A 26,832-nucleotide genomic window follows, 5' to 3' on the forward strand; every position below is an offset into this window, starting at 1 on the left:
ATCAAACCCTATCTCCAAAGAAGATAAAAAACCAATTATTTTAGCTCCTTACCTTCACTCAACTTTTAAACTCTTCAACTGGTTTGACTGAATTTGTGCTACTCTCACTAGTCAAGCAACCACTTATTAACAGTGTCAACATGAAACATGAAAAGGTGAGGAAACTAGGCTATTATTTAGTAAAGAAGAAGTGACGTCTGCTTTAAGGACAGTGGTCAGAGATTCAAACGACACTTCCCATCTCTTCCCTTCCCAGCATCACAGTATACAGAGCTCCCCACACCCTACTTCAGCCACTGAAACGTCAGGATGTAAGCAAAAGTAGATGCCTGCCATCAGCTAAAGCTCTCAAACAGACGGCACCAAAGTGTTGCTGTGGCAATAACCTCTGTGCTCTGCTGATTGAAAGAGAACACAATTTAATCATAGGTCCCTTGGACTCCAGCCTTGCCTTGGTAGACCTTGCAGAAGAAGAGTCCATTGTATGGAAAATCTGGCCTACAGTTACTGTCAGGAGCTCACCCTGGAAAGATGCTCGCCCTGCACAGATATTTTCTTTGCATGGTCAGGCTGGCCTCTTCTACATTTTACTGTGTAGGGGTTACAGCTCTCAGTCCCCTAAGAGGCCCACCAAGTGCTGAGAGGGGCTCCTGGCTTCTCCAGCATTCTGGAAAACCCACCACAGAGTTCTCCCTAGTGTGTTTCCAGCGAGACAACGAAGATAACACCTCCTGTCTGGTCTCCTGTCTCAGCTGCCCACTCCCCAAAAGGTGATGTCCTTGAGTCTCCCAGGAGGTTCATACGAATCCCCTTGAAGCTTTAATTAGCTAGGACCTCAGAGACTACTGAATGCATGGGATTCCACAATATCAAGCATTATTCACTATTTCTGTTGTTGCAGACATGTGCTGGTTTTGTCCCTGCTGAACAAGACACTTCTGCATGTGACAACTTCCCGGCTAACCACACTGCATGTTCTTTAGGCAGGACCTAGCCCAGAGCATTCCAAGCCAGCTGCTACCAGGGCTGCAATAACTCCTTCAACACTGCATGCACTGCATCACTTAGTCATTTACACCCTCGTGATTCAGCTTTTCAAGAGCTTCGACTGGGCTCTATTTTTCAGCATGCCTCTCCCAGTGCTGCGTCCTCTGCTAATCACAGAAAGTAGATCTGAATAAATGAAACTCAGCAACCAGGGTGCTTAGCTTATGTCAAAAGGAGACTGGGGGGCTTTCAACAGGTTTTTCCCATTTACCCAAATTTTATAACAAGTCCGTCTTCCAGGGGTTAGTTTATAAGCACCACCTTCAGAAGCCCACCAGAAACACAGAATCTCAAGAAATGACAATAGAAACTGCAGTTCCTTACTGTTATATATAGCACTTAAAACTTTTCCAAGTACTTAAGACACATTATTACCCTTATGAAAGGGTGGGTATATATGTGAAGGAGAGAATAAAATGCAGTATTTTCACGATTCAGAGGACAAATGAATTTTTTCCCCTTTCCTTGGATGAGCTAAGTAAAATGGCGACTCAATCAATGATTTTGGTAATGGAGGGAACAGTGGGGTTAAACGCTCTGAGTTAACTGGACAGTTCCGCCCGTGGAGACCTCAGTTACTGGACTGGGGATGGAGAATAGAACCTTTAAGAGAGACAAAGTGAGGGTAAAAGAAGAAAAGAAATCTGTCTGCAGAATTTCCAGCATTCGTTAATGAAATCTCAGGGTCCCACTATTTCAGGAGATAAATTTAGGGGAGTTTTAGTATCTACATCAGGAAGATTTATATTTGGTCTACTGAATTTGCATAGTCAAAATATGCCAATTTCCTCTCTATCTTTTTGGCAAACATTTCCTGGCTTTAGCTGAATCCCTCAGCCTCCTGTATTCAATTTTTCTCTCTGTACCAATAATCTCATTTAAGATGGATGATAGGAACGTTTATGGCTGAAGGTAATTTAGCCTTTGTACAACGGAGTTCTAACCTCTCTGATGGGGATCATATCCTCCCAATGCAAGCATTAGATTTGGAAGCTAACCTGGGATGTTTTGGGGACACAAGTAATTTAAATCAGAAGAAAGAAATGTTTTGAATCCCTCCCACTCCCCACCAGGCCCTTCAGACTTACTTGGATTCACAATTAAGAGAGTTCCTTTTCCAAATGTCAGTTTATAGCTGCTACTTCCACTAGTCTCACAGTCAGGGGAGGCTTTACAAAAACATGAACAGGAGCTGCTCTTGGCAGAAGGGCCCTGGGGGTCAATATGGTCTCCATCCCACAACCCTGCACTAAACTACAGGTTATTTGACAACATGCCCAGAAGGCAGCTGCTGCAGGTGGGAGCTGGGCTTCCAGAGGACAATGGAGCCCTGATAAATATATACTTCATTTATTACAAATTTTAAAATTGTTTTTCTTTTTCTTAGTTGCCACCTTAGTTTGGGTAAACTATCTCTTTTTCTTTTTCCCTCGTTGTCTACCCCTGGTTGGCACTCACACAGTTTCCATTTTATTGTACTTCAGGGCTAACTGTTTCTCTGTTTTTTCTTAAAATTGCTCGCATCAACACATTAGATTCTGGTTTACTGGAAACCGATTGCAGAAGGGGGAGTGAGGGAGTTTTACAGGGCCATATTCAAGGTAGGAGTTTGAGGGCTTTTTGGTCTTTCCCAATCTTCTTCCCTATGATGGACCAGGCAAAACAAGTATGTGCCCGTCCAGGAGAGGCTCTGGGACGTGGTCTAGAAAGGATAAAGCTGTTGGGAGCCCCACGTGGTTTCATACTCACTGGGGTTGATGGTCAGGCTGGTTCCTTGCCCGAATACCAGCTTCTGGCCGGCACTCCCCAGAGGTGCACCTCAGCAAAGAGCTTTACACAAACTGCACACACAGAAGGCCCCTCTCTCCCACTTGAACAGGAGCCTGATCTACTCTCAGCGCCCGAGCCTGCTGGGGGCAATGGCCCGAATCTCACAAATCAGGGAGGTTTAGGACAGTGTCTATTTGGGGCTGCCTTCTTCCTCCTTGACAAAGTCCCCTGTAGCAGTTACAGACATGTACCATATTTTTATTCTCTTCGTCAGTCAAATATGTAACACCTTTATTTCCACTTCACAGAATTTTAACTTTTTTTTTTTTTTTTAATATCCTTCAGCTTTTACAGAGCTCTCCCTAAAAACAGCTGGATTAAAAGAATCTTTCAAATCAGAATACACAAGGTCCCCTGAGTGAAGTTAAGCTGGCTTCCTCCTTGAAATTGGTGGTTTGAATCCTAGGGTCTGGGACCCTAGTCATCTGGGACTTAATCCATTGGCTAAGACAGGAAAGGTTAGAAGTCAAGGCAGAAAATCCAGGGGAAATCCTGTCCTGTGACCCCTTCTTCTCTGCACACTTATTTGGACTTATTTTTGGACTTATTCCACCCCCCTCCCCCAAGACATTGCCAGCACTTGTCTCCCACAGGGAGCCCTCCTCAGAATCAGTTCTAGAGGACACCCCCCCATGCACCCTGAAGTCTGAAAGCAGACATGGTTTCTTTCTTCTGCTCAGGGAAATTTGAATGAAAAATAATTTCCAATTTTGCAAAGAGGAAAGGATTAGGAGAAAATCTGTTTGCTTCTGTTCTCCTCCTCCTCCCCCCTCCTCTTCAATAGTTTTAAACTATTCATAGAAACAGCCCCTTTAGGGTTAGAGAAATGTGGTAAGTTTCTAATCTCTTCATCTTTTTTTCTTGCTGTCTATTTACTGCAGTCCTATATTTACAATCTAAATTTACATTTCATTTCCATTTGCTGAAGCTTCTAATGCACTTTTTCTATGACTTCCAGAACACCATGTGTAATGATAAACTCTATTGAAATGAACCAATTCAGAAGGAGTTTTTAGGGCTGGAGGCTGACATTTCTCTCTTCCCAAGACAGGTCTGGGGGTGAGCAAGTCATTATTACTCTTCCAGGCAAGCCCAAGATAAGGGCAGTGCAGCCAACTGAGCAACTAGGCTTGCGGGGTTGACGTGCTTATGTCTAAATAACTATCTGCTGAGCGTTGCTCCTTGGGATTAATTTGAGTTTTCTTTTAAATCTAGTTCCCAAATGTCAGCTTCCCATCTTTGTAGCTCTTAGACTCTCTCTGACAGGCAAAGCTTAAGGTAAATCTCATAGATGTTTTTTGAATCTCAACCAATATTTCATCTCTGTACACATCACAAATAAAGGCACCAAAAGAAGGATGAATATAACACCTTTGGGAGAAAATTTATAACAGTTCTCTGGGAGAGATGAGAATTATAAATAAAAATGGAATAGCATGTGCCTTTTCTGATTATCATTGCTAGTGTCTGGAGGACTGTAAATATCCAACCCAGTTTGGAAACACGGTAGCTGACTGGCTTGCTCTTTGAACTCTAGTTAGCAACTGGACACACAGGTCAGCGTGGAAACATTTTTTTTTTAATCTCATGCTATTTTAGGCATAAGGGACTTCAGGAAGGTCGTCTGGAGCTAACATAATACTCACTAGGACATCCTGATTCTAGCCTTTCTAATGTGGATACTAATTTGGCCATGAAAGTAGAAGTTTTACTTTGAGGTATCCATTGGGTAGTTGGTATCTCTTATGAATTGTAAGCAAAAGTTAAACCCCAGACAGCTGTCTGGAGTGAGCTTCTGTTGTAGTAAATAGAGACTCCCTCATGGAGCAACATTTCAGCTACATTCAAGTGAATTAATCGATTTGTTTTGAGAGTGGTAGGTAGCACTCAAAATCTCCCTCTGGTTATTGCAAGCCGGAGAGAAGGGTTGTTATTATATAAGATTAGGGAATCCTTCCCTGACACTTCCCAGTGAAGTTGCCCCTTTTCACTGAGGGGCACAGAAACGAGTGGGTATCCAAAGGGGCTTCTCTGATGAGCTCAGCCAAGGCAAGGCTGAAAAAGTCCCAGTTAGAAACGTAGTGATTAACAGCATCCTGGGGCCTGTTTTCAGCAGTTCATGATCTTTCTGACTATTTTGAATATTTGCTTTCAATCTTACCCTTTCCCTAAATATCAGCTTGTGATCAGCGTCAGCACCAGAAAATCTTACATGGCTTTACTCAACTTGGTGTGGCTCCAAGAATTTGAGAATTATGGGGATTAGACAATTTTCCCCCCTAATTGCACCAACATGGAGGCCTTGGGAAGACAAGTAGCTCACCCGAGAGTGGTCATTCAGTCGTTTATATCAATAGGGTGTATCTCACTGTCTTCCTTTGGGTCGGGTTGCTATGTTGCTATGTACTTTAGTCTAATAGATCCTTTCTTCCTAACTGCTTTCTGCCCCGACACATTAAAACTTTAGTTCAGATTCCATTTGTCAGACACACATCTCCAACAACAACAAAAACCAGCTTTTAACATTTCCAAGGGCTTAAAGGTGTTGAAGAAACAGCCCTGAAGGGGCTCCATCAGAGGCTGCCCTCATTATCATGTTCGCCAGAAAGACCTGTGGCCCCAAGTCCCCAAAGATACTAATCACTGGATGAGTAATTCAGTGACCTTTCACTGAATTTTTAAGAGTGGTGGCTTATGTTTAGAAACAAGCCATCTTCTTTAAAACATACCTGGTCTAACACTCAGGTCGTTCCTCTTCCGAATGTCAGCTTATTAGTGGCTGTGGTACCACACGAAGACACGAGACTCTGAAAAAACTTAGCTGCCCAAGCTCCCCTTACTACCTACTTAAATGTTTATCTATCGTCCAAGAATCCCCTTGATAAAAGCGCTTTTTATAATGAGGGTCTGGTGGTAAAGTTTATGGACCTTCTGCGGCCCTCCGTCTTCCTTGCACTGCTGTCACTTAGTTGGTAATGTACCAACATTCCCTCACAGCATGCCTGCTCTGGTAAAACAGGAGTAGGAACTGCCTCCCTCATTTAACAGAGAGAGACACGAGAGGCTCAGAGAGTTCATTGATTTTCTCTTAGTCCCATGGAAAATTCTACCAGTTCTAACACGAAATTAAACTTTCTATCAGTCTGACTCCTTAGTATAATGCTGCAGTAGCACTGTCACTCTGGTTTATTAGATAAAATAGCACATGAGGGTAAACAGCAGAGTCCCATGGGAGGTAGGTACACATCAACAGCTGTTTCAGTTGGAATCCACCAATGGGGTTGCCATGGTTTGGACTTGCGTTATAAAAGAAAATGGAAAATTTAGGAATCAGGGTTCCAGAGAGAAATTTGGAAGCATTAGTTATTCAGACTTACATGGGCTTACTGTCAATTTCATTCCCTTTCCAAAGAACAGTCTTTCAGATCTGCCCTGAGTTACACCCCTCACAGACTGCTTTGCAAATACTGCCAAGGCCCTTCCACCAGGTGCTGGGAACCCTGGCTCCTCCCGCTCTCCCAGAGGAAGCACAAAGGCAGAAACTCAATGTTGTGCAATTACACAGTTGTACGGTCATTCCTGAAAAGGGGGTGGGGAGGACCATGGAAACAATTTAATCCATCTTTACCTAACATTAGATTACCTTCATTAATTGACTGATTAGCTTAGTTGGTAGGCAGTTGCAGTTAATTGAAATAGCTCAGGCTTTGGGGTCAGACAGACTTGGGTTTGAAACCCAGGGCGAGTTCCTTAACTTGCTGCCCCTCACTTCCCCATCTGTAAAGTGGGAAGAACGACGCCGCGTTGTGATGCTGTTATACAGACTAGGATCTGTAGGTGGGTTGCAGTGGTCCTGCCACTCAATCTCTGGCTTGCTTAGCTGAGAGCACACTTCTCTAGGGATCATTTTAGCAACTCTAGAGACCAAAGTGTCAGTGATTTCCCGCCCAAACATAGTCCCCCCAACTGGTAAACATTTAGCTCTGGAAGCTGAGTCTCAAGAATTAAATTCGAGGCCCTCTGTCTCACTGAGTCAATCTGAAGAAGTTACTCAACCTCTCTCTGTGCTTCTATAAAAATATAAAATATAAAAATTAAAAAAGTTCTCTTCTATAAAATGAGGATAATAATAGCACTTAACCCACATAGCTGGTATAAGGGTTGACTGTGGTAATGGATCGAAAGCATGCAGCACATTGCCTAGCACATAGTAAGCAATTAATAAATCATCAATATTTTCCTCCCCAGAAGCCAAACACATTGACGATGTTCCTTTTTTCACAATGACCTAAAAATCCTAAAGCCCGTGGGCACTTCTCTTCCTCTAACTGGTAAACCAGCAGAGCTGTGAGGGCAACAGAAGAACCACCAAGCAGTTTGATGAGGAGGGTAAGTGATTTTGTGAGAATTTAGCAAAAGCTGTATCCAGCCGCAACTTCATGGTTGGACCATTTTGGGAGATGTGGAGAGGGTATCTTTTAGCCAGGCAGGATTTAAATATGAGCGGAGATGGGCCAGGAAGCCACATCCCCATCAGTCACTGTAAAAAGGATCTCATATCATTTTCAAGAAGAGGGTTCAGTGCTGTCCTCCACTTACCAAGATACACTGTGAGCTGAGTCCCTTTCCCAAATGTCATCTTAGAGCCACTGGTTTGCTGAACACAATGTTGAGGGGCTTTGCAAAAACCTATGGGGTTAATTTAAGGAACCCAGCTTTGCAGAGCTTCCCAAGAGCTAAAAATTTCCTTCAGCCTCCAAGCTTTCAAGACAGGATAAGTGATGGTGTCTCTCTTTGTGGTAGCCCAGAGCTTCAGCGCTGAGAGATATGTCCAGAGATGATTGCCACTTTAAGACACAAGAAGGCTCAGCAAGCCGATTCTGTATACACATTCTGTGGTCCAAAGTAATTGCATAGCTGATGCAATCTATCATAGAATATAAAATCCCACTGGGAGAGAAATTAGCTCTGCGGAATTTATAGGTAGTGTTTGATGGTCACAGTCAATTATCTGAAGACAAGACCAGCATTTTCATTTTGGCTTTTTGCATCTCTGCTTCAGTCTGCAGATGGCTGCACCTTTCCCCTCATATCAAGTTTAGCTATTCTGACTTTAGCCACCTTTCCCCCCCAAACAGGCATGCGATGATGTTATCTCCCTTTAGAACTCGGTGGTTCTGTTTTGAGCTCGCTAAGTCTTGGATAAAGAATGTTTGGGGTTCAAATGAAGTTGCTTAGTCAAGAACCATGATGTTTTCTTTCCCTTGGGTCTGGCCTGGCCCAGAGCTATGAGCGGTCTTGGCTTTGCCCTGGACCAGGCTCAGCTGTGAGACCATGAGCAAGTTCACAAACCTCTCTGAGTTTCACTGTCCTCATTTGCAAAATTAAAGAAGTGAGTTTGGTGGTCTTTAAGGACTTTCTGAGCTGTTAGTCTTTGATTTGATTCTCTGGACCTAATCTATCCAAAAATGCTGAGCAAATGGATTTTTTTCCCTCAGGGTGTCTAGTCTTCCTCCCCATTTCCTAAACAAAATAAAACAAATAAGCAGAGAATAGAAAAGTAGGTCTCTACTTATTATACAGGGAAATAAAGTTTTCCAAACCTGCTATCTGCCTTAACATTAAATCTTTTTAGATGTTTGAAGTCAAAATTTTGGAACCAAATCCTCAGGGGGAAGTGTTCTTTCTTTGGAGCTTCCAGATAATTCAAAAACCAAACCAAATAAACTGACACCTTTGGTTTAAAGCTAGTACTTACTAAGTTTCACTCTCACTTGAGTCCCGGTTCCGAACGTAAATTTCCTGTTTCCTTCCTTCCCACAGGAGCTGAAGCCTTTACATAAACTACAGGCTCTTGCTTACCCACAGGAAAAGTGATCTGATATTTACAGTCTTTTCCCAACGGATAAGGGAATTAATCATCTAGCCAAGGGTGTCAGCTCTCTGGTTGCTAGATGTTAGATGGTGAGGGGGTTTTGTTAACACTACGTCTGAAATGGAGGTACTCACCCAGGCTTACAATTAACTGAGTCCCCTTCCCAAAAGTGGGTTTCTCAGTGCTCTTCACACAGTGCCTGGGCCCTTTACCAAAAGTCCCTCTTAGTGCTGGGCTGTGACTTCCCCTTCTCAGATGCAGTCTGTCTCTAGTGTGATTAGGGGCACAGTAGGGGGCCAGCTTCATGAGCAAGGTCACTTAGGGTTGCCCTTCTCTTACGAATGCAGCCCAGGACTCAGGCCATGAGCAGAGCAGGACCAACCATGTTGGGGGGGGGGCGGTGTCCAAAGTTCTTTTCTGGCTTCCTGGGCAGCTGAGACCCCTGTATCCTGAATATCTCGCAGGCAATTTCTTATTGCCCACCCTGTTGTACAGATCTATAAAAACCATAACTGGCTGGTGGTTCATCATTAGTTTTGACCTACAAAAGGAAAGGAGACCCCCGTGGGCATCAAGTATAGGAGGGATGCCAGGCCCCCTTTTTCATTACGGGAAAGACAAAAAGTACCACTTCTTCCTGTGTTGACGGCGAGCCTAATTTCAGAAATGTATGATTGATTCTTGAAAAGCTTTCCCCCCACAGACTTAATAGATCAAGAAAACTTACAGTTAAGAAGAGAAACCTGCCCTACAAAATAATGAAATATGTGCTAAAGCCAATCATAAAATAACGTTTTTGATTATCTTGTGTATTAGATTATCCATGCTGCTGTGTACATTTCTTTCTCCCCTGAAGCTAAGCTACTTACTCAGGGCCACAGTTAACTGTGTCTGGGTCTCAAAGGTAAATCTGCTGTCGTTGTTCATCCGTTGACAAAACCCCTCCTGCCTTAGGGCAATGATACCATCTCCTCAGAAGCTGGCCCAGATGATCCCTGGGAATGACTGTGGGCCCTTAATAAATATTTGTTAAATTGAACTGAACTGTAGTAAACATGAATCTTTTGTTCCTATTCCTTAAAGAACCCTTGAATATCTCTCTGACAATTTTCAGATGAAAAAAAATTAATTCTGCCGGATATTACTTACTGAGTTTCAAGATTCCTCTAGTCTTGGCTCCAAATGTCAGTTTCCTATTAACCCAATTCCCACAGGCGTGAACACTTTTACAAACAACAGAAGCGACAGCATGGTTGAAAGGGATGGGGCATCAACTTTGTTCTCCTTCCTCACTAGTCGGAGGCAGCTCTCTGTCTGCCACAGGTGCCCTATCTTTCCTGGGAAAGGTCTGCCCTCCTTCCCTCTGTCAGGGCAGAGGTAGGAGGGGGCAGAGTAGATTTCAGGGATGAAGATGATAAATAAGATATCGAAATGTTATCACACTCTGCACACTCTGCAGAGACTTCTTTTTTTTTTTTTTTTGCCAAATTAATGTTTTTTTTGTTTTGTTCTGTTTTGTTTTTCTCCCCAAAGGCTGTTTTCAGCACTTTCTCTCTCCCAGATGCAATAATAACTGGATTCCAAGTTGGCATCTGGGCACGAACCTCCAGGCTCTGATGAGTCACACATATTTCATCAAGAAATGATGCTACGTCCCAGTGAAGAAGTGTGCTTTGCTTTTTCCCCTTGCTGGGCAATGAGGAGTTCAAGCAACATGCAGAGGGGAATATAAACCCATAACTCTCTCAGGATAGATCTGCAGCTTCATACATTAGCATCCTAGAATGCAAGACCTGGAAGGGAACTTAGCAGCTGCCGGAGCCAATGTCCTCAGTTTAAGGATGAAGAAGCCCAGGCCCTGAGGGGTAATGTTGCTCAAGCCCATGCCAGTAGATAGAGGCAGAGCGGAGTCTAGAACTCAGAACACCTAAGTCCCAATCCTGCCTTCTTCCTTCCTGTGTCTCAGGAGAACAGGGATCTTCCCTGGGTAGTCTCCATCCTTAGTGCCTCTCCTGGCCAGCCCAGGTATGATTATCTCTGTTAAACAGTGAATAAGCCACACAAGGGAGATACTTGGTTTCGGCGCAGGGTGTAAAATTTTAAAGAGCAGTATAGAACATCTTAATTCATTTAAAAAATTTTATTTCTTAGGCTGCAGGCCACAGCAATTGATAGTGGGGCAAATGGCCCGTGAGGTCTCAGGGAAGCCAAGGGAAAGATAGAGATTTAGAAATTTGTCCTTTACCAAAAGGATAACCCAACAGAGAGTTGGCTCTGATTAGTCTTTCTCTGCGGGACTCATTACAGGACTGACCTCTAGAGCAGGGGTCTTGGCACACACAGAGTGGTGTGGTGTTACCTCCTGCTCCTGCTTCTGGGGCAGATATTGCTAATAGACACATCACTCCTCTCCTCTGAGTCTAGATGTGGCCTCAGTTCTTTTTCTTAATTGAAGTATAGTTGATTTACAATATTGTGTTAGTTTCAGGTGTACAGCAAAGTGATTCAGTTCTATATATAAATATATTTCTGATTTTTTCATTATAGGTTATTACAAGATTTTGAATATATTTCCCTCTGCTATACAGTAAATCCTTGTTGTTTACCTATTTTACGTATAGTTCACAATCCTTCTTAAAACTGTGCTCCAGATAGCTACTACCAACTGCTAGCCCTTGGTAACTGAGATATAACCTGTTTGCCCTCGTGCCTGGGGAATAATTGGAGAGAAGATCCTGCCGATGGCTTGAGAAATCTGGTTGGCAAGGGTCAGGCCAGGTCCCACACAGCCCCATCATGAAAGGTATCACTGACCTGGCTGGACCAAGACTGTTCCTTCCATAGGCTGCTCCAGAGGTGGCAACAGTAAAACCATGGAGTATCTCTTTGTCCTCACAGCTTGCTTTCAAACGCAGGCTTTGGGAAACAAACCGAGGTAGCGTTCTTCGTGCTTACTCTTGCCTAAAGAGCCTTCAGCAAGATTTTTCCCCCAAACAGAGGTCCTGGGGGTGGAAGACATCTACTGGACCTTGGTCCCTCCCTGGCATGCTTCTTCTTACCCACCGACCCAGGTCTGTCCCGGGGCTCCTGGAACAGAATGTGGCACAGGAAGAAAGTGATGCAGAAACCCTTTCTCTAGACGACTCACTCCCGTTGTCACACATTCAGATGTTTCTAAGCTTCTCCTTTTAATCACATTTCTATTCTTTCATAAAAAAGAGATATGTTTGTCCATATCCATCCAAAGATATTTCCCTGTGTCCTTCACCGTTGCAGTAGGCTTTTGCTTGACAGGGAAATGCCCATCAACCCTTGTGGGGTGCTATCTCATGTCCTCGAAGACAGTGCTCTGAGTGACTGGGGAGGATGGGTCCTTTGGGCCAACAGAGCAGCACCTGCCAGTGTCAGGCTTGAAAGGGGATCGGGGGACAGAAGCAGCAACTTTGACTTAAGTTCCGAACAAAGAATATTTTCCTCCCCTGACCTATTTTCTGCCAACCTCTAGTATGACCCATTTATGGAGATGGGCTAATTAGAACAGCAGAGGGCGCTGTAAGGTCAGAAACAAAGCTGCCCACCTCAGAAGAAACTGGGAGAGAAGTCCGTTTTTTTAAAAAAATTATTTATTTATTTATTTTTGGCTGCGTTGGGTCTTCGTTGCCACACGCGGGCTTTCTCTAATTGCGTCGAGCGGGGGCTACTCTTTGTTGCGGTGCGCGGGCTTCTCATTGCAGTGGCTTCTCTTGTTGCAGAGCACAGGGTCTAGGCGCGTGGGCTTCAGTAGTTGTGGCACACGGGCTCAGTAGTTGTGGCGCACGGGCTTAATTGCTCCACGGCATGTGGGATCTTTCCGGACCAGGGCTCGAACCCGTGTCCCCTGCATTGGTAGGCAGATTCTTAACCTCTGCACCACCAGGGAAGCCCAAAAGTCCCTTTTTTTGAGTGATAGTAGTGATCAAGGTCCAAGCCTGGGACAAGAGTGGCTTGTTTACCAAATCCCTGGGACCCCGCCAGGTCTGAAGGCCTCTGCTGAGTGGTGGTTTCGGGCTAATGAAAGTCAGTCCAGGGCGCTCACTGACTGCGGGAACTGCTCAGATAGGTTTAAGGGAGATGGGGTAGGGAAGTTCAAGGACAATACGTCTGTAATAGGTCATTAAATCTTGAGTCTCTCTTAGCCCTAAACTTTGGCGGTCACTCTCTTGTACATTGTGGTCTCCCATGAACAAGCCTGTTGAAACCTTTGGAAGACATAGGACAGTGGGCTAGCAGGCTCATTTCCCATGTTCCCAGTGCTCTTAGGGGTGTGGGATGAGTGCAGCTGGCTCAGGTCTTGGGGGAGTGCAGAGCTCTATGACACGCTTACAGCAATGACAGCAAATGAAAGATGTGAGTCACTTTTTTTTTTGCCATCGATTGGTACAACATGTTTTGTTTTGTTTTTTTTTGCCAGATTTCACAACTTTATTTTTTAGATTTACTCAGCATCTTATTTCTGAACGTCTTTGATGAGACTCAAGCTCTCAGGAAATTTATTCATCAGTCTATTTCATAAAAATGACAATAGCAACAGCAATGCCTAGCATTCTTAGATCACTTGCTGGGTGTATTGCATGTGTTATTTCATTTAATTATCCAACAGTCCTGTGAAAAAGGTATTATTCTTATCAACTTCATTTTACAGATGGAGAAAGTGAGGCTTGGAGGGGTTAGGTCGTGTTCGGGGTCACACAAGTACATGCTGGAGCTGATAGGAACCCAAGCAGTCTGGATCCGGAACCCCACTCCTTAACCATGACACTGCACTGCTGTTCTGAGAAGTGCCCTTCCTGAAGGGATGCCTTTCAAGGAACGTTGGAAGGACACCATGGTGGGGAGTTTCATGATGTGCCACCCAAGGAGGTCTCCATGTGAAGGATTAGGGAGAGGGCTTGTCCCTCTGAGTGAGGGTTTTGAAGCCCTTTGCTCTGTTCTCGGGTATGGGCAGATGTAACTGAGGTTGGGCCATCAGAAGAGGAGCAGCAGTTTAATGGTTAACTGTTATACTGCCTGGATCAGGAAGGGGACACTCAGCTCTCATGAATACCATGCCTGGCAACACCTTTAGAACAGGGACAGACTCCCAGAGACTGACTGGGGGCTGCTAGAGCCTGTGAACGTCTGAGAGCGGGAAGTTCTGAAGTGGCCTTCTCCCCAGCAGAGGGGCTGGTGCCTTTGAGAGGGGACACCTGCCTGCAGGGGGCAGTGCAGGCCTGGCAGCAGCTGATCAGACAGAGCAGCCCCATTGCTGACCCTGCCTCTTCCACAGCGGGGGGCCTGGGGCTGCTCACGCTGGGGCTGCAGACTTCCTGGTGTGCACTTTTGCTAATCTTCACGACAAGGGCTGCCGGAAAAAATGCAAAATGTCCAGTGAAATTTGAATTTCAGATAAACAACGAATACCTTTTTAGAGTAAATATATCCCAAATGTGGCAAGTCCCAATGATTACTAAAAAGTTTTTTTGTTTTTCATTTGAAATGCAAACTTAACTGGGTGTCCTGTATTTTTATTCGCTAAATCTGGCAACCTTACTATTTACAATAGGCAAGACATGGAAGCAACCTAAATATATATATATATATATATAAAATGGAATACTACTCAATCATAAAAAAGAATGAAATAATGCCATTTGCAGCAACATGGATAGACCTAGAGATTATCATACTAAGTGAAGTAAGTCAGAAAAAGACAAATATCATGTGATATCACTTAAATGTGGAATCTAAAAAATGACAAAAATAAACTTATTTATGAAACAGAAACAGATTCACAGACATAAAAAACAAATTTATGGTTACCAAAGGGGAAAGGGGTTGGGGGAGGGATAAATTAGGAGTTGGAGTTAGCAGATACAAACTACTATATATAAAATAGATAAACAACAAGGTCCTACTGTATAGCACAGGGAACTATATTCAGTACACTGTAATAATGCATAATGGAAAAGAATATATATATTTATAAAAAACTGAATCACTATATTGCACACCAGAAACTAACACACACTGTAAATCAACTATACTTCAACAAAAAAAATTAAAAAAAAATTCGGCAAACTTATCCATGCCATTGGTGAGTTTTTAAGTGGACAAAGTTATATTCCCTTGTTCACAAATATTTGTTGATTGTCAATTATGTGGCAGACACAGTCCTAGGGGCTGGGACAGATCAGTGAAAAGATAAACAAGGCCCTGCCTTCATGGAGCTTACGTGATGGTGTATGTGTATGCATATATGGGGTGAGAAGGGAAAGACAAATAATAAACGTGTAGAAACCTGATGATGACAAATAGTGATGTGAGGGAAAATAAGAGGTGAAATCGAGGGTGACTCTGGGTACCCAGGTGAGTGACTAATTTACTTGCCAGGGAAAGCCTCTTTGAGCTGAGATTTGTGGAAACCTGGAAGCAGAGTTTCAGGGACCTAGAAGAGGGAGACAGGTAGAGGAGCAGAAGGAAGGCCACAGCTGCTGAAGCAGAGTGACAGAGGCAGGAGAGGACGTGCAGGGAGACTGCACAGAGGGCAGAGATCCCACCATGTGCAGTGGGTCACAGGCGCAGGAAGGGAGGCCCTGCTGGCATCATCAGATTTACATTTTATAAAGACCTGCAGAGGAGATGGTCCAGGGGCCAGAGCAGAAGCAAGGGGACCTGACAAGGGGCGTTATTGCCGTGGCCATGACAAGAGATGGTGGTGTTGGTGGGAGGCGGTGGGAGTGGCAGTGGAGAGAAGTGGATGCACTGGAGACACACTTCATGGTGCAACTGACAGGCCTTCCTGATGAATTGGAGGTGGGGGACCAGGGAAACAAAGGAACTCCGGAAGTACTCCTAGAAACACTCCTAGGTTTGGGGGAGCAAGTTGGTCTTCTATTTTTTTAAAAAAATTTTATTTATTTATTTATTTATTTATTTATTTATGGCTGTGTTGGGTCTTCGTTTCTGTGTGAGGGCTTTCTCGAGTTGTGGCAAGCGGGGACCACTCTTCATCGTGGTGGGCGGGCCTCTCACTATCGCGGCCTCTCTTGTTTCGGAGCACAGGCTCCAGACGCGCAAGCTCAGTAATTGTGGCTCACGGGCCCAGCTGCTCCGCGGCATGTGGGATCTTCCCAGACCAGGGCTCGAACCCGTGTCCCCTGCATTGGCAGGCAGATTCTCAACCACTGCGCCACCAGGGAAGCCCGATCTTCTATTTTTTAGGGCAGTGCTTCCCAGCAGTTGTCATGTCTTGGCTTACCCAGAAGACAATATTTGTATTGAAATGTGGCCGGGAGGGGCTGGCCTCTGGGGCTTCAACCACCCCAGGTCCCAGTGTCCACTGTGAGCACTGTCTCAGCGAGCCTGTAACCCGCTCATGGCAGTTCACCCACCGGGAAGGTCTACTTCCGGGGGGAGAAGTTTCCAGCTGCAGCCAAGTGTGTGCTGCAGAGGGAGAGATGGAAATCAAGCTGTGGGAAGTGCAGGGAGCGCTCTCAGGACCACAGCACTCCCTCAAGCATGAGAAATAGAAGAGTTCAATATTTTGCAATAACTGTCAGTGGAGTGCAGCATTTAAAAATTGTATAAAAATAAAAAATACAAAAAAACATAACAACAACAACAAAAATAAGAGAGTTCTAGAATTCAGGGCTAGGGCAGATTTTAGAAATGACCTCATCCAGCCCTCTCCTTTTTCTTTTTACACAAATATGTAAGGCTAGGTTAAGGTCCTCATTCATTTATTCCACATATAGAGTACTTCAGGTGTGTGCAGCTGTGCTAGTGCTGTGTGACCGTGCAACTCAAAGTGCGATCCTGGACTGGTACCTGGTCTGTGACCGGAGGATGCGGAAATGGAGGATAAGCCACTTTTAGGGCAATTTGATACCGAAGTACGTAATCATTGGACTTGCAGTCTCTCTTTCTTTTTTAAAAACTAATTCATTTTCATTGTGTTTTACAAAAGGATTAGTTCAGGATGGATTGAGGACCACAAAAACAATAACAACAACTTTTCCTGGGTTAGAAGCACGCGCCCCAGAGAGTTACAGCTAATTCAGTCACGTGACCGTCAGGGCTGCCCTGCTCCCCTCACTTCCCTCCCATCTCTTTCCCTTCAGAAGCACTGAGACGGTCTCAGAGATTTAAGGAGCCCAGTTTTCTTCTATATCCTCCTCCCTGATATGAAAAGAAGATGATTCTTCTTGTGGGCTTCAGCCTTTTGTTTTTCTGTAAGTACACTCATTGTCATGTCCTGCTCGTTCTATCGCCCGTTTCCCTTTTTCTTACTTTCCAAGGCTTGGGCTCTTTCTCATTCACACTGGATTTTCCAGTTATTTTCTGCCTTTAATTTTCATCTCTGTGTCTTTCCCCTGCCTCTGCCCATTGAGTTCCCTTCGGATGGGCCTGTGCTGGACCCAGTGCCTGCGGAGTGTAAGACTTCACTGTTTTCTTCTTTTATTCTCTTCACAGACAAGGACGTGCTGTGTAACCAAGTGACCCAGATTTCCCAGGAGCAGACAGTGGCGAGTGGCAGTGAGGTGACACTGCAATGCATTTTCCAAACCGCACACTCAGATCCAGACTTATACTGGTACCAAATAAGACCAGATCGTTCCTTCCAGTTTGTCCTGTACAGGGATAACACTACATCCTATGATGCGGATTTTGCTCGGGGTAGATTTTCCGTGCAGTACAGCCTGACCCACAAAACCTTCCACTTGGTGATCTCCTCAGTGAGGACTGAAGACAGTGCCACTTACTACTGTGCCTTGCGTTCCCACAGTGTTGCAGGTGTCCAGGAAGTCTGCACACAAACCCCTGGGCACAGCCTGGCAGAGCTGCCTCTCCGGACAGCTCATGTCCTTGGACACAGCATCCTTCTTCCCTGTCATTCTGTGGTCCAGTCTGGCCTTTAGAGGTACCCTAACGTGTCTGCCAAATAAGAAAAGGCCTGGTCACATCCAGGGGAGCACCCTGGCTTCCAATGGAGCAGACATCTCCCCACTTCTGACACAGAGGGCCCTGCCTGTCCGAGTGCCCACGGTGGGGAAGGGAGACTGCACGTCTGAGAGACTCCGGTGCCCAGGTCGTGCCTGATACAGAGCAGGGCTTGACAAGGATGTGCTGCATGCGCCGGGAGCGTACCAGGACGGGGCTGGTGAAGGGCCAACTTAAGGAGAGCCTTTTGGAAGTGTCTTTATTTTGGTCTCCATCATTCATCCATTGCTGTGAATTGGCCTGTTTCCTTTTAAGACTCAAATTGGACACAAAGTTACTTACTTTAAAAAATTTCCCTGGTTTACCTTTCATTTGCATCTTCTAGTGCAGCCACCTTATTTCTCCTGGATTCTCTTTGGCACCTCCATTTTACTTACTGTGTTTGGAGAACATTTTTCTTTCACTGAAGAGCACTGAGATATTCCCAGAGAGCTGTCTGTGAAAACCAGAATCCCAGCTTCAAAGTCCCTGAGTTTGGAGCTCAGTGGTATCCCCAGGGGAGAGAATTACCTCCAGGGGAAACCAACAATGTGATGTCAAAAATAGATATACCCTCGGCCCTGGGAATCCATCCCTCCTTCCTCTACTTCTATGGGTGTCTCTTCCTTAAAACAACTATTAGAGTTATTAGATGCAATCTTAGAAATAGTAGAAGCCTTAGACGTTATTTTATAGGAAAAGCACTGAAGCCCAGAGAAGTGAGGGACATTTGGAAGGTCGCTGATCTGGTTAATGACAGAGCCAGGGGTGTGGGGCTGCACTTCTGGGGGCTCCCTCGCAGCTGCACCCTAGGAGGCTGTATCAGGAGGTGGCTTGGGCAGCAGTATATCTGGGCTTCAACACAGGCAGGTGGAGAGCAGTCGCTATAGAGAGGGATGGAAAAGACATGCGTGAGGGAGCCAAAGGATCAGGCCAAATGACTCAGCCTCCGGGGCTTTTGTTCTGCCACCTACTGAGCGTGTGTACTAATCTCCTGGAGACTCCTTCGGGGTCACATGAGATTCTACACGTGAAAGCTCTGGAAGACTATAATCCACGATAGCATGGTCTCCACACCAGAAGGCAGCCGCAATCCCCTCTGGCTCCTGCCTTAAATCTTTTCAGGAGCATCCTTTTCGTGGAAGAAATTCATGGTCCTATAAAATACTAGGATGCCTTTCGCTGATGATCAAAGTAGGCCAGAGGGTGGCTCATTCATATGCTATGTACAGGGCTATCCTGAAGTTCAGCCTAGCTGAACTTCAAAACAAGCCCTCTTCCCTGTCTCAGGGATGTGCTGTGCTCTTGTAGAAGGAACTCGGGGCTGGCATTCCTGATAACTTTGTTCTGCTCCCAGAAATATCGCTGCCTCTCTGAATGACTTTGAACAGGGTACATACCTTTTCTGGGGGACATATTTTTTTCCATCTGAAAAATGAGGATGTGTTGTTTTGTTCTTAGCAACTTCAGAGAAACATTCTAAGAATGGCCCAGGGTAACAGATGGGAATGTTTTGGAAACAGGCATTCTTGATGCACATGAGGTGAAGATGTGTGGAATCTTTTAATAGTTTTCCCCTGGATGGACCTGGCTTATCCATCTAGATTGTCCTAAACTCATTGACTCAGAATGCCACTGCCTCCTTTCTTTGGTTTGGGTTGTGAGGACGTGACATGGGAGTCTGCAGATGGCAAAGGTGGGGAGTTGTGGATGAACGTTGCTCTTTCACTTGTAACCTCATGAGCCCCCACCTGACAGCCCACATAGGTGCTGAGGAACCCACAGCGCTCGGTTGCTAGACCTTTGCTACCTGGGTTCGTGCACCCGGAAAAAGCTGGCCTTGCTGAGGTGGGAGGAGCAGAGCTCAGAGGCCACACCAGGGCCACTGCTGTTGTTGGAGTAGCAGGAAACCCAGGGGTGGGTCCCCGAGGCAGGAGCCTGCAGGCTGGGGGCCCAGGAAGCTGCGGTGTGACCTATAAACTCAGTTTGGTTTTTGTCTGACTACCAGTGAATTCACAGCTCCCCTTACCCCCGCGATGGTCCGCAATGAGGAAATCCAGAAGCAAGGCACACACAATGCACTCTAATACATGCAACAGAGACAAAGAAGAATGGCAGAAAACCATCAATACCAAAGGTCCAATGCCTTCAAACTTCCTGGGCACAAATGGGCAGGCAGGGGGGCATGAAGACACTGCTCTTACAGGGGAAATCTTGGGGTCTCATTCCTGTCCCTCCTTCCCAGAACACTTGCACAATGAGTTGCTTGAAAGCAAGACCCACGTCTTACTTATTTTTGCACCCTCAGTACAGTGCCTAGAACTTGGAGTAATTCACGTTCGTTAAATCAATTAATAGAGAGAAACACATTTCCTCTGCATTTTACTCTGATCTCTGCTAATAACTCTGAGAGTATTTAGATGAGATTTGAGAAACCCCATTGCCTGGGCAGAGAGTGTTAGGGAGTCAAATGTAGTTTTGTTTGTCAAATACTAGGAAAAGCAGAAAATGCCTTTGTGGATGAGAACGCTAGTTTGGGGCAAACCTAGTGCTGGGTTGAGCAGAGCCTTTTATGTTTAGGTAGAAGCCCAGGATCTATTTTCCTCTTGGAGAATGGAGCTAGGAACCCGATGGCTCCCACTTTCTACTTCTGGAGGCAAAGAAAGTCAAAGGAACAAAACACCATTTTCAAAGTGTGTCAGTTGTAGGAAAAAAAATGTGTCCTATATACCTTCATATCTCTGTATCCTTTTATAAAGCAGCATGTAAAACAGTTGGGACCATAAGCCCCCACTCCCCAGGACTTCTGTCTTTCATCAGGCTGAAGGATAAGCTGGGTTTGTTGCCTTTAAAGGAAAACTGGTTTGGGTAACAGCCATTTAAGCAAGGCTGGGACGGGTCAACTTAAACCACCAGGAAGTTGAAAGCCTAGGAGATAGCACCTCTGTAGGCTTTTGGTTTCTTTCAGGGCGTGTAGCCTTCTCATGCCAGTCAGCCTGCAAGTGAAGGAAAATTGTCAGAGTTATAGAATCATAGACTGTCAGTGCTGGAAGGAATCACAGCAGTCATGCAGTCTGGGGATGGCCAGTACTTGCTGTGGTTGTACCATTGCAGACATCACTAATCTATCCTGGCACATTTCCCTTCTACACATGGTGATAGTTCAGCTAGTCACTATCAGTTTATCAATGTTGGCACAGCTCATAAAACCCATCTGCTCTCCTTTAGATATTCTCCACTCCTTTGTTTTACAGATGTGATAACCCAGGCCCAGAGAGGTGCAGCAACCTGGCCTAGGTAACAAAGTGAGTTAGTGACATAGGCAAACCTAAGCCCCGGGTCAAATTTCATGTCTAGGATAACCAGAAGAGGGAATGCAAGTAACAGGCAAATAATTCACATCTCATCCTCAACTTTGCATGCATCCCGAGTGGCTAGTTGTGAGCTGTTCACTAAGGATAGGAGCATAGGTTCATCCCAGAGATAGGCTGGTCTACACATCGAGTCCTATGATTAACGATCGAGAGCTGACATCCCCTTTGTCTGGGCAAAGATAGGTTCTGCTCCCCCTGAACGTTCTTCAAGTGAAGCTTTACTGATGGCTTTGCAAAAAGCCCATGGTCCCTCAGCCATATAAACAAAATTAGCAGTAAAGAAAAAGATTTCTCCTGTTTAGGTCCAATTTTTTTAGCTCCTGAGTTGGAGGTGAGGATTATCGGCTGGTATGATATTATATTACATGGATTTTGAGTCTGGCTTGAAATAAAAGGCTAACAGGAATGGGGTGTTATGCTGAGTATCTGAAAAGGTCCACCTTAGGAAATCATAATATGTCTCTATGTGTTTTTCCTTTCTCAATGCTTCTTACCATTCCTAAACTCCTTTCCTCCATGTGCAACATAGTTTGGGTGGAGGTAGGAATAAGAAGCAGCTAGTTCTTACCTTAAAAGAAAAATAACTTGGCAGTCAAGAGAAAATTGATGGCAACACTCTTGGCAAACAGCATTCGGAGCCCCAGCACTGCAAGGGACATCATGTTCACCTTCTCGGCTTGAACTGCAATTGAATGAGAATGAAGATGGTGGCTTCAGCAAGAGACTAAATTTCCTTTCAGAAATTGGACCCACAGCACCGAAACCAGCCTGCCCTGAATCACCATCATTCTTCCTGGTCTGAAGCCCAGCTTGGTGCCAGACAGCCTTCAGAGAACTAAGGCTGCTATTCACATCCAGCAAGGCAAGCTTTGGAAAAACACATGCTTGCAGCCAGGCAAACTCTGCTTAGAGAGTCAGAGGGAGTCAGCTGGGCTCAGGTATGATTTTTGTTTTCTTTTGAAATAGAATGATTTTGGGTCCCATCTGACAATGACAGAATTTGCTTTAACCTCAATTGTGAAGTTGGCCCTTTGGTTTCAACTAACCTTGGGGCTCATAGCAGGTCTCTGGAGTTTGAGTTTGCTTGATGTTTTCAGTTTCCTTTGGTTTTGAATTTTCTGGAACAAACAGCAGTGGTCAGGGTTATAATGATAACCGAGAGGCTCAAAGTATTTCAGGTTTTAAAACTGGATTTCAGGTTTTACTTACGTAGACTTTAAGTAAGTAAACTAAGGACCAGAGAAGTGACTTGGTTAAGGTCCTATAGCTATTTGCACAGTCAACATACTTCCTGTCCTGAGACTTTTTTCCATTGTACCATGAGGCCCACATCCAGGTATGCCTCTAATTTGTAAGAACAACTAGAATAATTAACACCATGATAAGCCGGGCTGCCCTTTGTTATGGCATTCACACTAGATTAGACCTCACATGAATTTTCAACCCTAGAGTCTTTAGTATGAAGGAGACAGGGGTTGGTGAAGAGGAGAGATGGGGATGAAATAAGATGGGCTTTATCTTAGTTTCCAGTGCGGAGATGCAGAGAGTTTAATTCCTAGTCAATGATGGGAATTAGCCTAAGTCTTGAGTCTGAGCCTAAGTCTTGTTTCCAGCATGACGCCATATTGAGAGATCTGTCGAGTTTACATCTCTAACTTCTCTTTCCCTTGACTTTTCTTCCCCACAATCGCAGCCCCTTGAGGCCAGATAGAACCTACCTGAAGTATTTTTCTTTGGTTCGAAGTCAGTAGAGCGCCAGGTTTGTTTGTTATGTTGAACTGAACATGTCACTGAATCTGGATCTCCATACTGACCAAGCTTGACGGCACTGTACCTCCCACCGGGAGAGATGACTATAGCAGGGTCATATTCTCTTATTATCTTGGATGATTCCAGACTTATAGTTACGTCTTTGGGGTAGAACTCCTTCACCAGACAAGCGACATTTGTCCCGTTTTTCATGACAAAAACAGATGGGTTGGCAACGGCCTGAATTTCTGCAAATATAATCAATTTATTTTGTGAGATGATTATCCATGTGTGGGAGTTAAACCATGATGTTTTCCTCAATTCCTCTGGGGCCAAACACTACAATCCAGACTTTCCTGCATCCTGTTAGTGACCTAAGCTTGTTAGCACCTCTATGAAAGGATGGCCAAGAGAAGTAGACATGAAAGACAGCAGTTTGACTGCTAGTTAGGAGCTGCTAAGAGATATGGCTGGGAGCAGAGATAGAAAATGACAAATACAAAGAAGTGTCTGGGTCTTTTGAGTTTCAAATATTTATGTTTTATTAAACAGTCCTCTGGACAATCCAGTTAGGCTGAAAATCTCTCTGAATCAGTTGGTTTATTTTAAATGCATGAGCCCTTGGAATGAGATGAGGGCAAGGTCTGAGAAGGACTATATAACTGGTTCCAACACTCTGCGGATAGAGGTGTTTGTGTCACTTCAGGGTGTCATCCCCATTTTTTGGACTGGAAGGGATCTGCTAAAGTTAAGTGGTCCATCTCTCTGCCTTCAGGTGAATTCTTATTCTTTTGTAAGGGACCACCCTACAGTTTCTTTTGAGTCTTTAATCAGAGAATTACAGCTATCATTCTCAGAAGTCCTTAGGATCATAAAGCCAGTTTAAGCCCATTTCTTCTTGTTTTGTTCTAAGTGGAGCTGTGGAACACTGTTTAACAGTAATTGGGTCTCCTCCTGCCCTTCTCTCCTTTCATGCCTCATCTTGGACAATCATCTATCTGCTACTCTGTATATGCATTTTTTCTTTCCTTAAAACCAGAGGGGGGTTGGGGTTTTTTTGAAGGGCTCTCCTGGAACGTGGAAGGAGAAAACCTTCATTGTTTTGTTTCACAGCATAGCTGAAGCCACTGATAACAGACACTGATAACCCCAGCAGTAACGGCTTGGAAACCACACGTTCTGCTCAGTCACCTCCCTCCAGAACTGTGGCGTTTCTCGCTTATGATACTGACTTTGGTGAGATGGATTCCAGTTGATTTTCAAGGGATCTTGAAAATAAGTTATAGAGAAAGGAAACTAGTCCATTAAAAAGCAAAACCAAAATAACCCTATCTCCTTCATTACTTAAGAGTGTGACCCAGTCGCAGTCTGATTTAGTTGGATAATTAAGCCTTGCTTGGGATTTAAAAACCTAATTTCAAAGGCAGTTGCTAATGATCACTTTGGGCTGGAGAGACCTGGCTTGAATAATTTGAATAATGTGATATAACAAACAAGACAGATGTCTGAAGAAGGTCATACACTAAGATATTGAGCTCTGAATCTGTTACTCAGCATTTCAGATAGAGCATAATGCATTGGTTTGGTAAAATATTTTTCTCAGAACTCTTTCTCAATTAATGTCTATCCGTTCAAAACAATTGTTTGAAAGTAAAGTGTTTAACCCATTCTTTGGTATCATGGTAACCAAAGAAAAGGCTATCTGACTGAATTGAACCTTTTTTAAAAAATGGGATGCATACAATATAGTTGCCATATGTAACCTAGTCTATTTTATATTAGACCTAAACCAAAGTTTGAAGTTGTATAAAATTTGCACTACATTGTAGTCTAAAATTTAAAGATGTAATCGCTTATCTTTTGAGAATTTCCAGGCTTTCTCCTTGGTCCACAAATGTAATTACATTTCAGCATGTATTGCAAAGTGCTATTTGTTTGGGCAATTGTTATTTTATTTTCAGACTTTCTCTTTTTATGAGTACCCATCTAATGCTAAGGTTATGTGCTGGTAAACAATACAAAAAGAAGTGTATACCTTTCCTGAACAGTTTTTCTTAATTTATAAACTTAGAAGTCATCTATGTTCTAGATTCTCATAGAGTGTCTTACTGGTTCCCTAAGCATCGCAACATGGATAACAAATGTCACTCACAGTTTCAAAGATCTCTGCCAACATGGGATTTGACTTGAACACAAATCAGGTAAGTTTGCTCTACTTGATTACTCTGACCAGGGTGACCATCTCTCTCCTAAATCTTCCAGATGCAGGACATTTTACAGGTGGCAACAAGGCATTCACACTAGTCAGCTTAGCTAAAGGGATGCCTAAGGATGAAGGAACCACCTTGGAGAATTTGGGCCTCTGCCCCTCTGGCACCTGATGCTCCAACTATTAGTATAATTCTTCTAGATTTCTTTGTGCTTTCTGGGCTGCTCTGAAGATTTCAGAAATAAGTTTTTTTTTTTTTTTTAAGTAAAACTAGTTACAGAGCTACTTCAGCTACTCAGCCTAGTGTCTTTACTGTGGCCCACTCCATCTGTACTACTCCATCTCCTAGTTATACTTTTTCACGTAATGCAAACTGGCTGGCAACCCTAGTCCCAGGAGTCAATTTCTCCCTAGAAATGTATGGAAAAAAAAATCAACTCACGGGGCTCCACGAAGAGTTTGGTGCCAGCTCCAAAAAACATCTGTCGGGTGTCCCAGGAGCACATTGCGACGCTGCCTCACAGGTAACCAGCCTGGGGCTGGCCCTGGGGCCTGGGCTAGAACATCTGTATCCTGCCTCCCCAGCCTGGGTCCCAGCCTCGAGACCCCACCACTCAGAGAGCTACAAAGCTGCCCTTGATTAGATCAGGGGTTGAACTCATAGAGTCTCAGTTCCCTTTGAAGCTAATAATAGTTTAACTGCTGGGTAAGGAGGTGAGCTTGAAACCCCCAGCCAAGAAGCACTGGGACAGGGGACAGGGCTGAGACAGAGCAAGAGAAGAGGGTGACAGGTGACCAATAGCTGCCTTCAGGATGGAAAATTTAACACTCCGTTTATTGGGAGGGCTCTCCAAGAAGAACACATTAGCTTGGGAGTAGGGATGGGGCACTGAATATTGACATTTCTTGTAATGAATGTTAGGCTGAGGAGGATTTAGACACAGATCTTGTTCTCATATTCTGGTTCCCTTCTCTTGGGTCACAATCCACCTTTTTGATTAGAAACCTAACTTCTTCCCCATCACTCAGACTGAGTCTCACAATAACAACAAACCTACTTTCTAATTCCCTGAGTCCATGGAAAGGCTTTCTAAGGACCTGAGGGTTGAACAAGAAATTGGTAGCTGACAGGGGATCCCAGTGGTGCTATGTGTCATGGATACAGGTCAGAGAAGCCAGCGCTTGCTTTGGATTGTTTATTTTTGTTTTATAATTTCTCTTGAGTCTGGATCCAGATACAAGCCTCAGGAGGACAGAGTAATCATGTGAAATAGAACTTAAGGATGATTACTCTGTCTTATCACCAAAATATCAAGAGTCTAGGGCTAGAGTTAGGCAAAGGGAAGGATGGTTGTATAGGGCCATTATAGCTTGTCAAAACTTTAAGGATTGGGGGTTTGATTTGAAATTCTCAGTCCCCCTACCTGAGCTTCATATGATCATATTACACTCGATCACTGCAGGAAGAGAAAACCAGAGAAGCAATTGGAGAGCTCAGGTCAGCATCTCGACAGAGGGGCTAAGCATCAGTTTCATCTCTGAAGACTCCCAAAGGCACAGCCTCAGAGATTTGATTCTAGCACTGCAGATAACTATGAATCTCAAGTGGAAATTATTTAAAGGGAAAATGAAACACAACACTTTTTGCTCAGATGCAATTTGCCCAACATCAATCAGACTGCAATCAGTTACAACATGATTCTGTTTCTTTCCTTCTTTTCATTGCTCTAGTCTCTCTCCCTTCAAAGATA

The 26,832-nt window shown here is 44.3% G+C and overlaps 1 protein-coding gene and 1 gene segment (V, D, J or C); both read right to left on the minus strand.

Annotated features, from left to right (window-relative positions):
* Positions 1 to 26,832, minus strand: part of LOC137767243 (T cell receptor alpha chain MC.7.G5-like) — a 277,753-nt gene that overhangs the window by 65,856 nt on the left and 185,065 nt on the right. Inside the window, exon 4 of the mRNA XM_068547977.1 lies at positions 16,592 to 16,602. Within this exon, the coding sequence (XP_068404078.1) occupies positions 16,592 to 16,602 (11 nt within the window). The remainder of the gene's footprint in view (positions 1 to 16,591; positions 16,603 to 26,832) is intronic.
* Positions 21,693 to 26,832, minus strand: part of LOC137767238 (T cell receptor delta constant-like) — a 58,915-nt gene continuing 53,775 nt past the window's right edge. The window contains 4 exon segments of the C gene segment in view: positions 21,693 to 21,805; positions 22,170 to 22,241; positions 22,842 to 23,120; positions 25,524 to 25,595. Coding sequence covers positions 21,693 to 21,805; positions 22,170 to 22,241; positions 22,842 to 23,120; positions 25,524 to 25,595 — 536 coding nt within the window.

The sequence above is a fragment of the Eschrichtius robustus genome, chromosome 1 (assembly GCF_028021215.1).
Source record: "Eschrichtius robustus isolate mEscRob2 chromosome 1, mEscRob2.pri, whole genome shotgun sequence".
Classification (NCBI taxonomy): Eukaryota; Metazoa; Chordata; class Mammalia; order Artiodactyla; family Eschrichtiidae; genus Eschrichtius; species Eschrichtius robustus.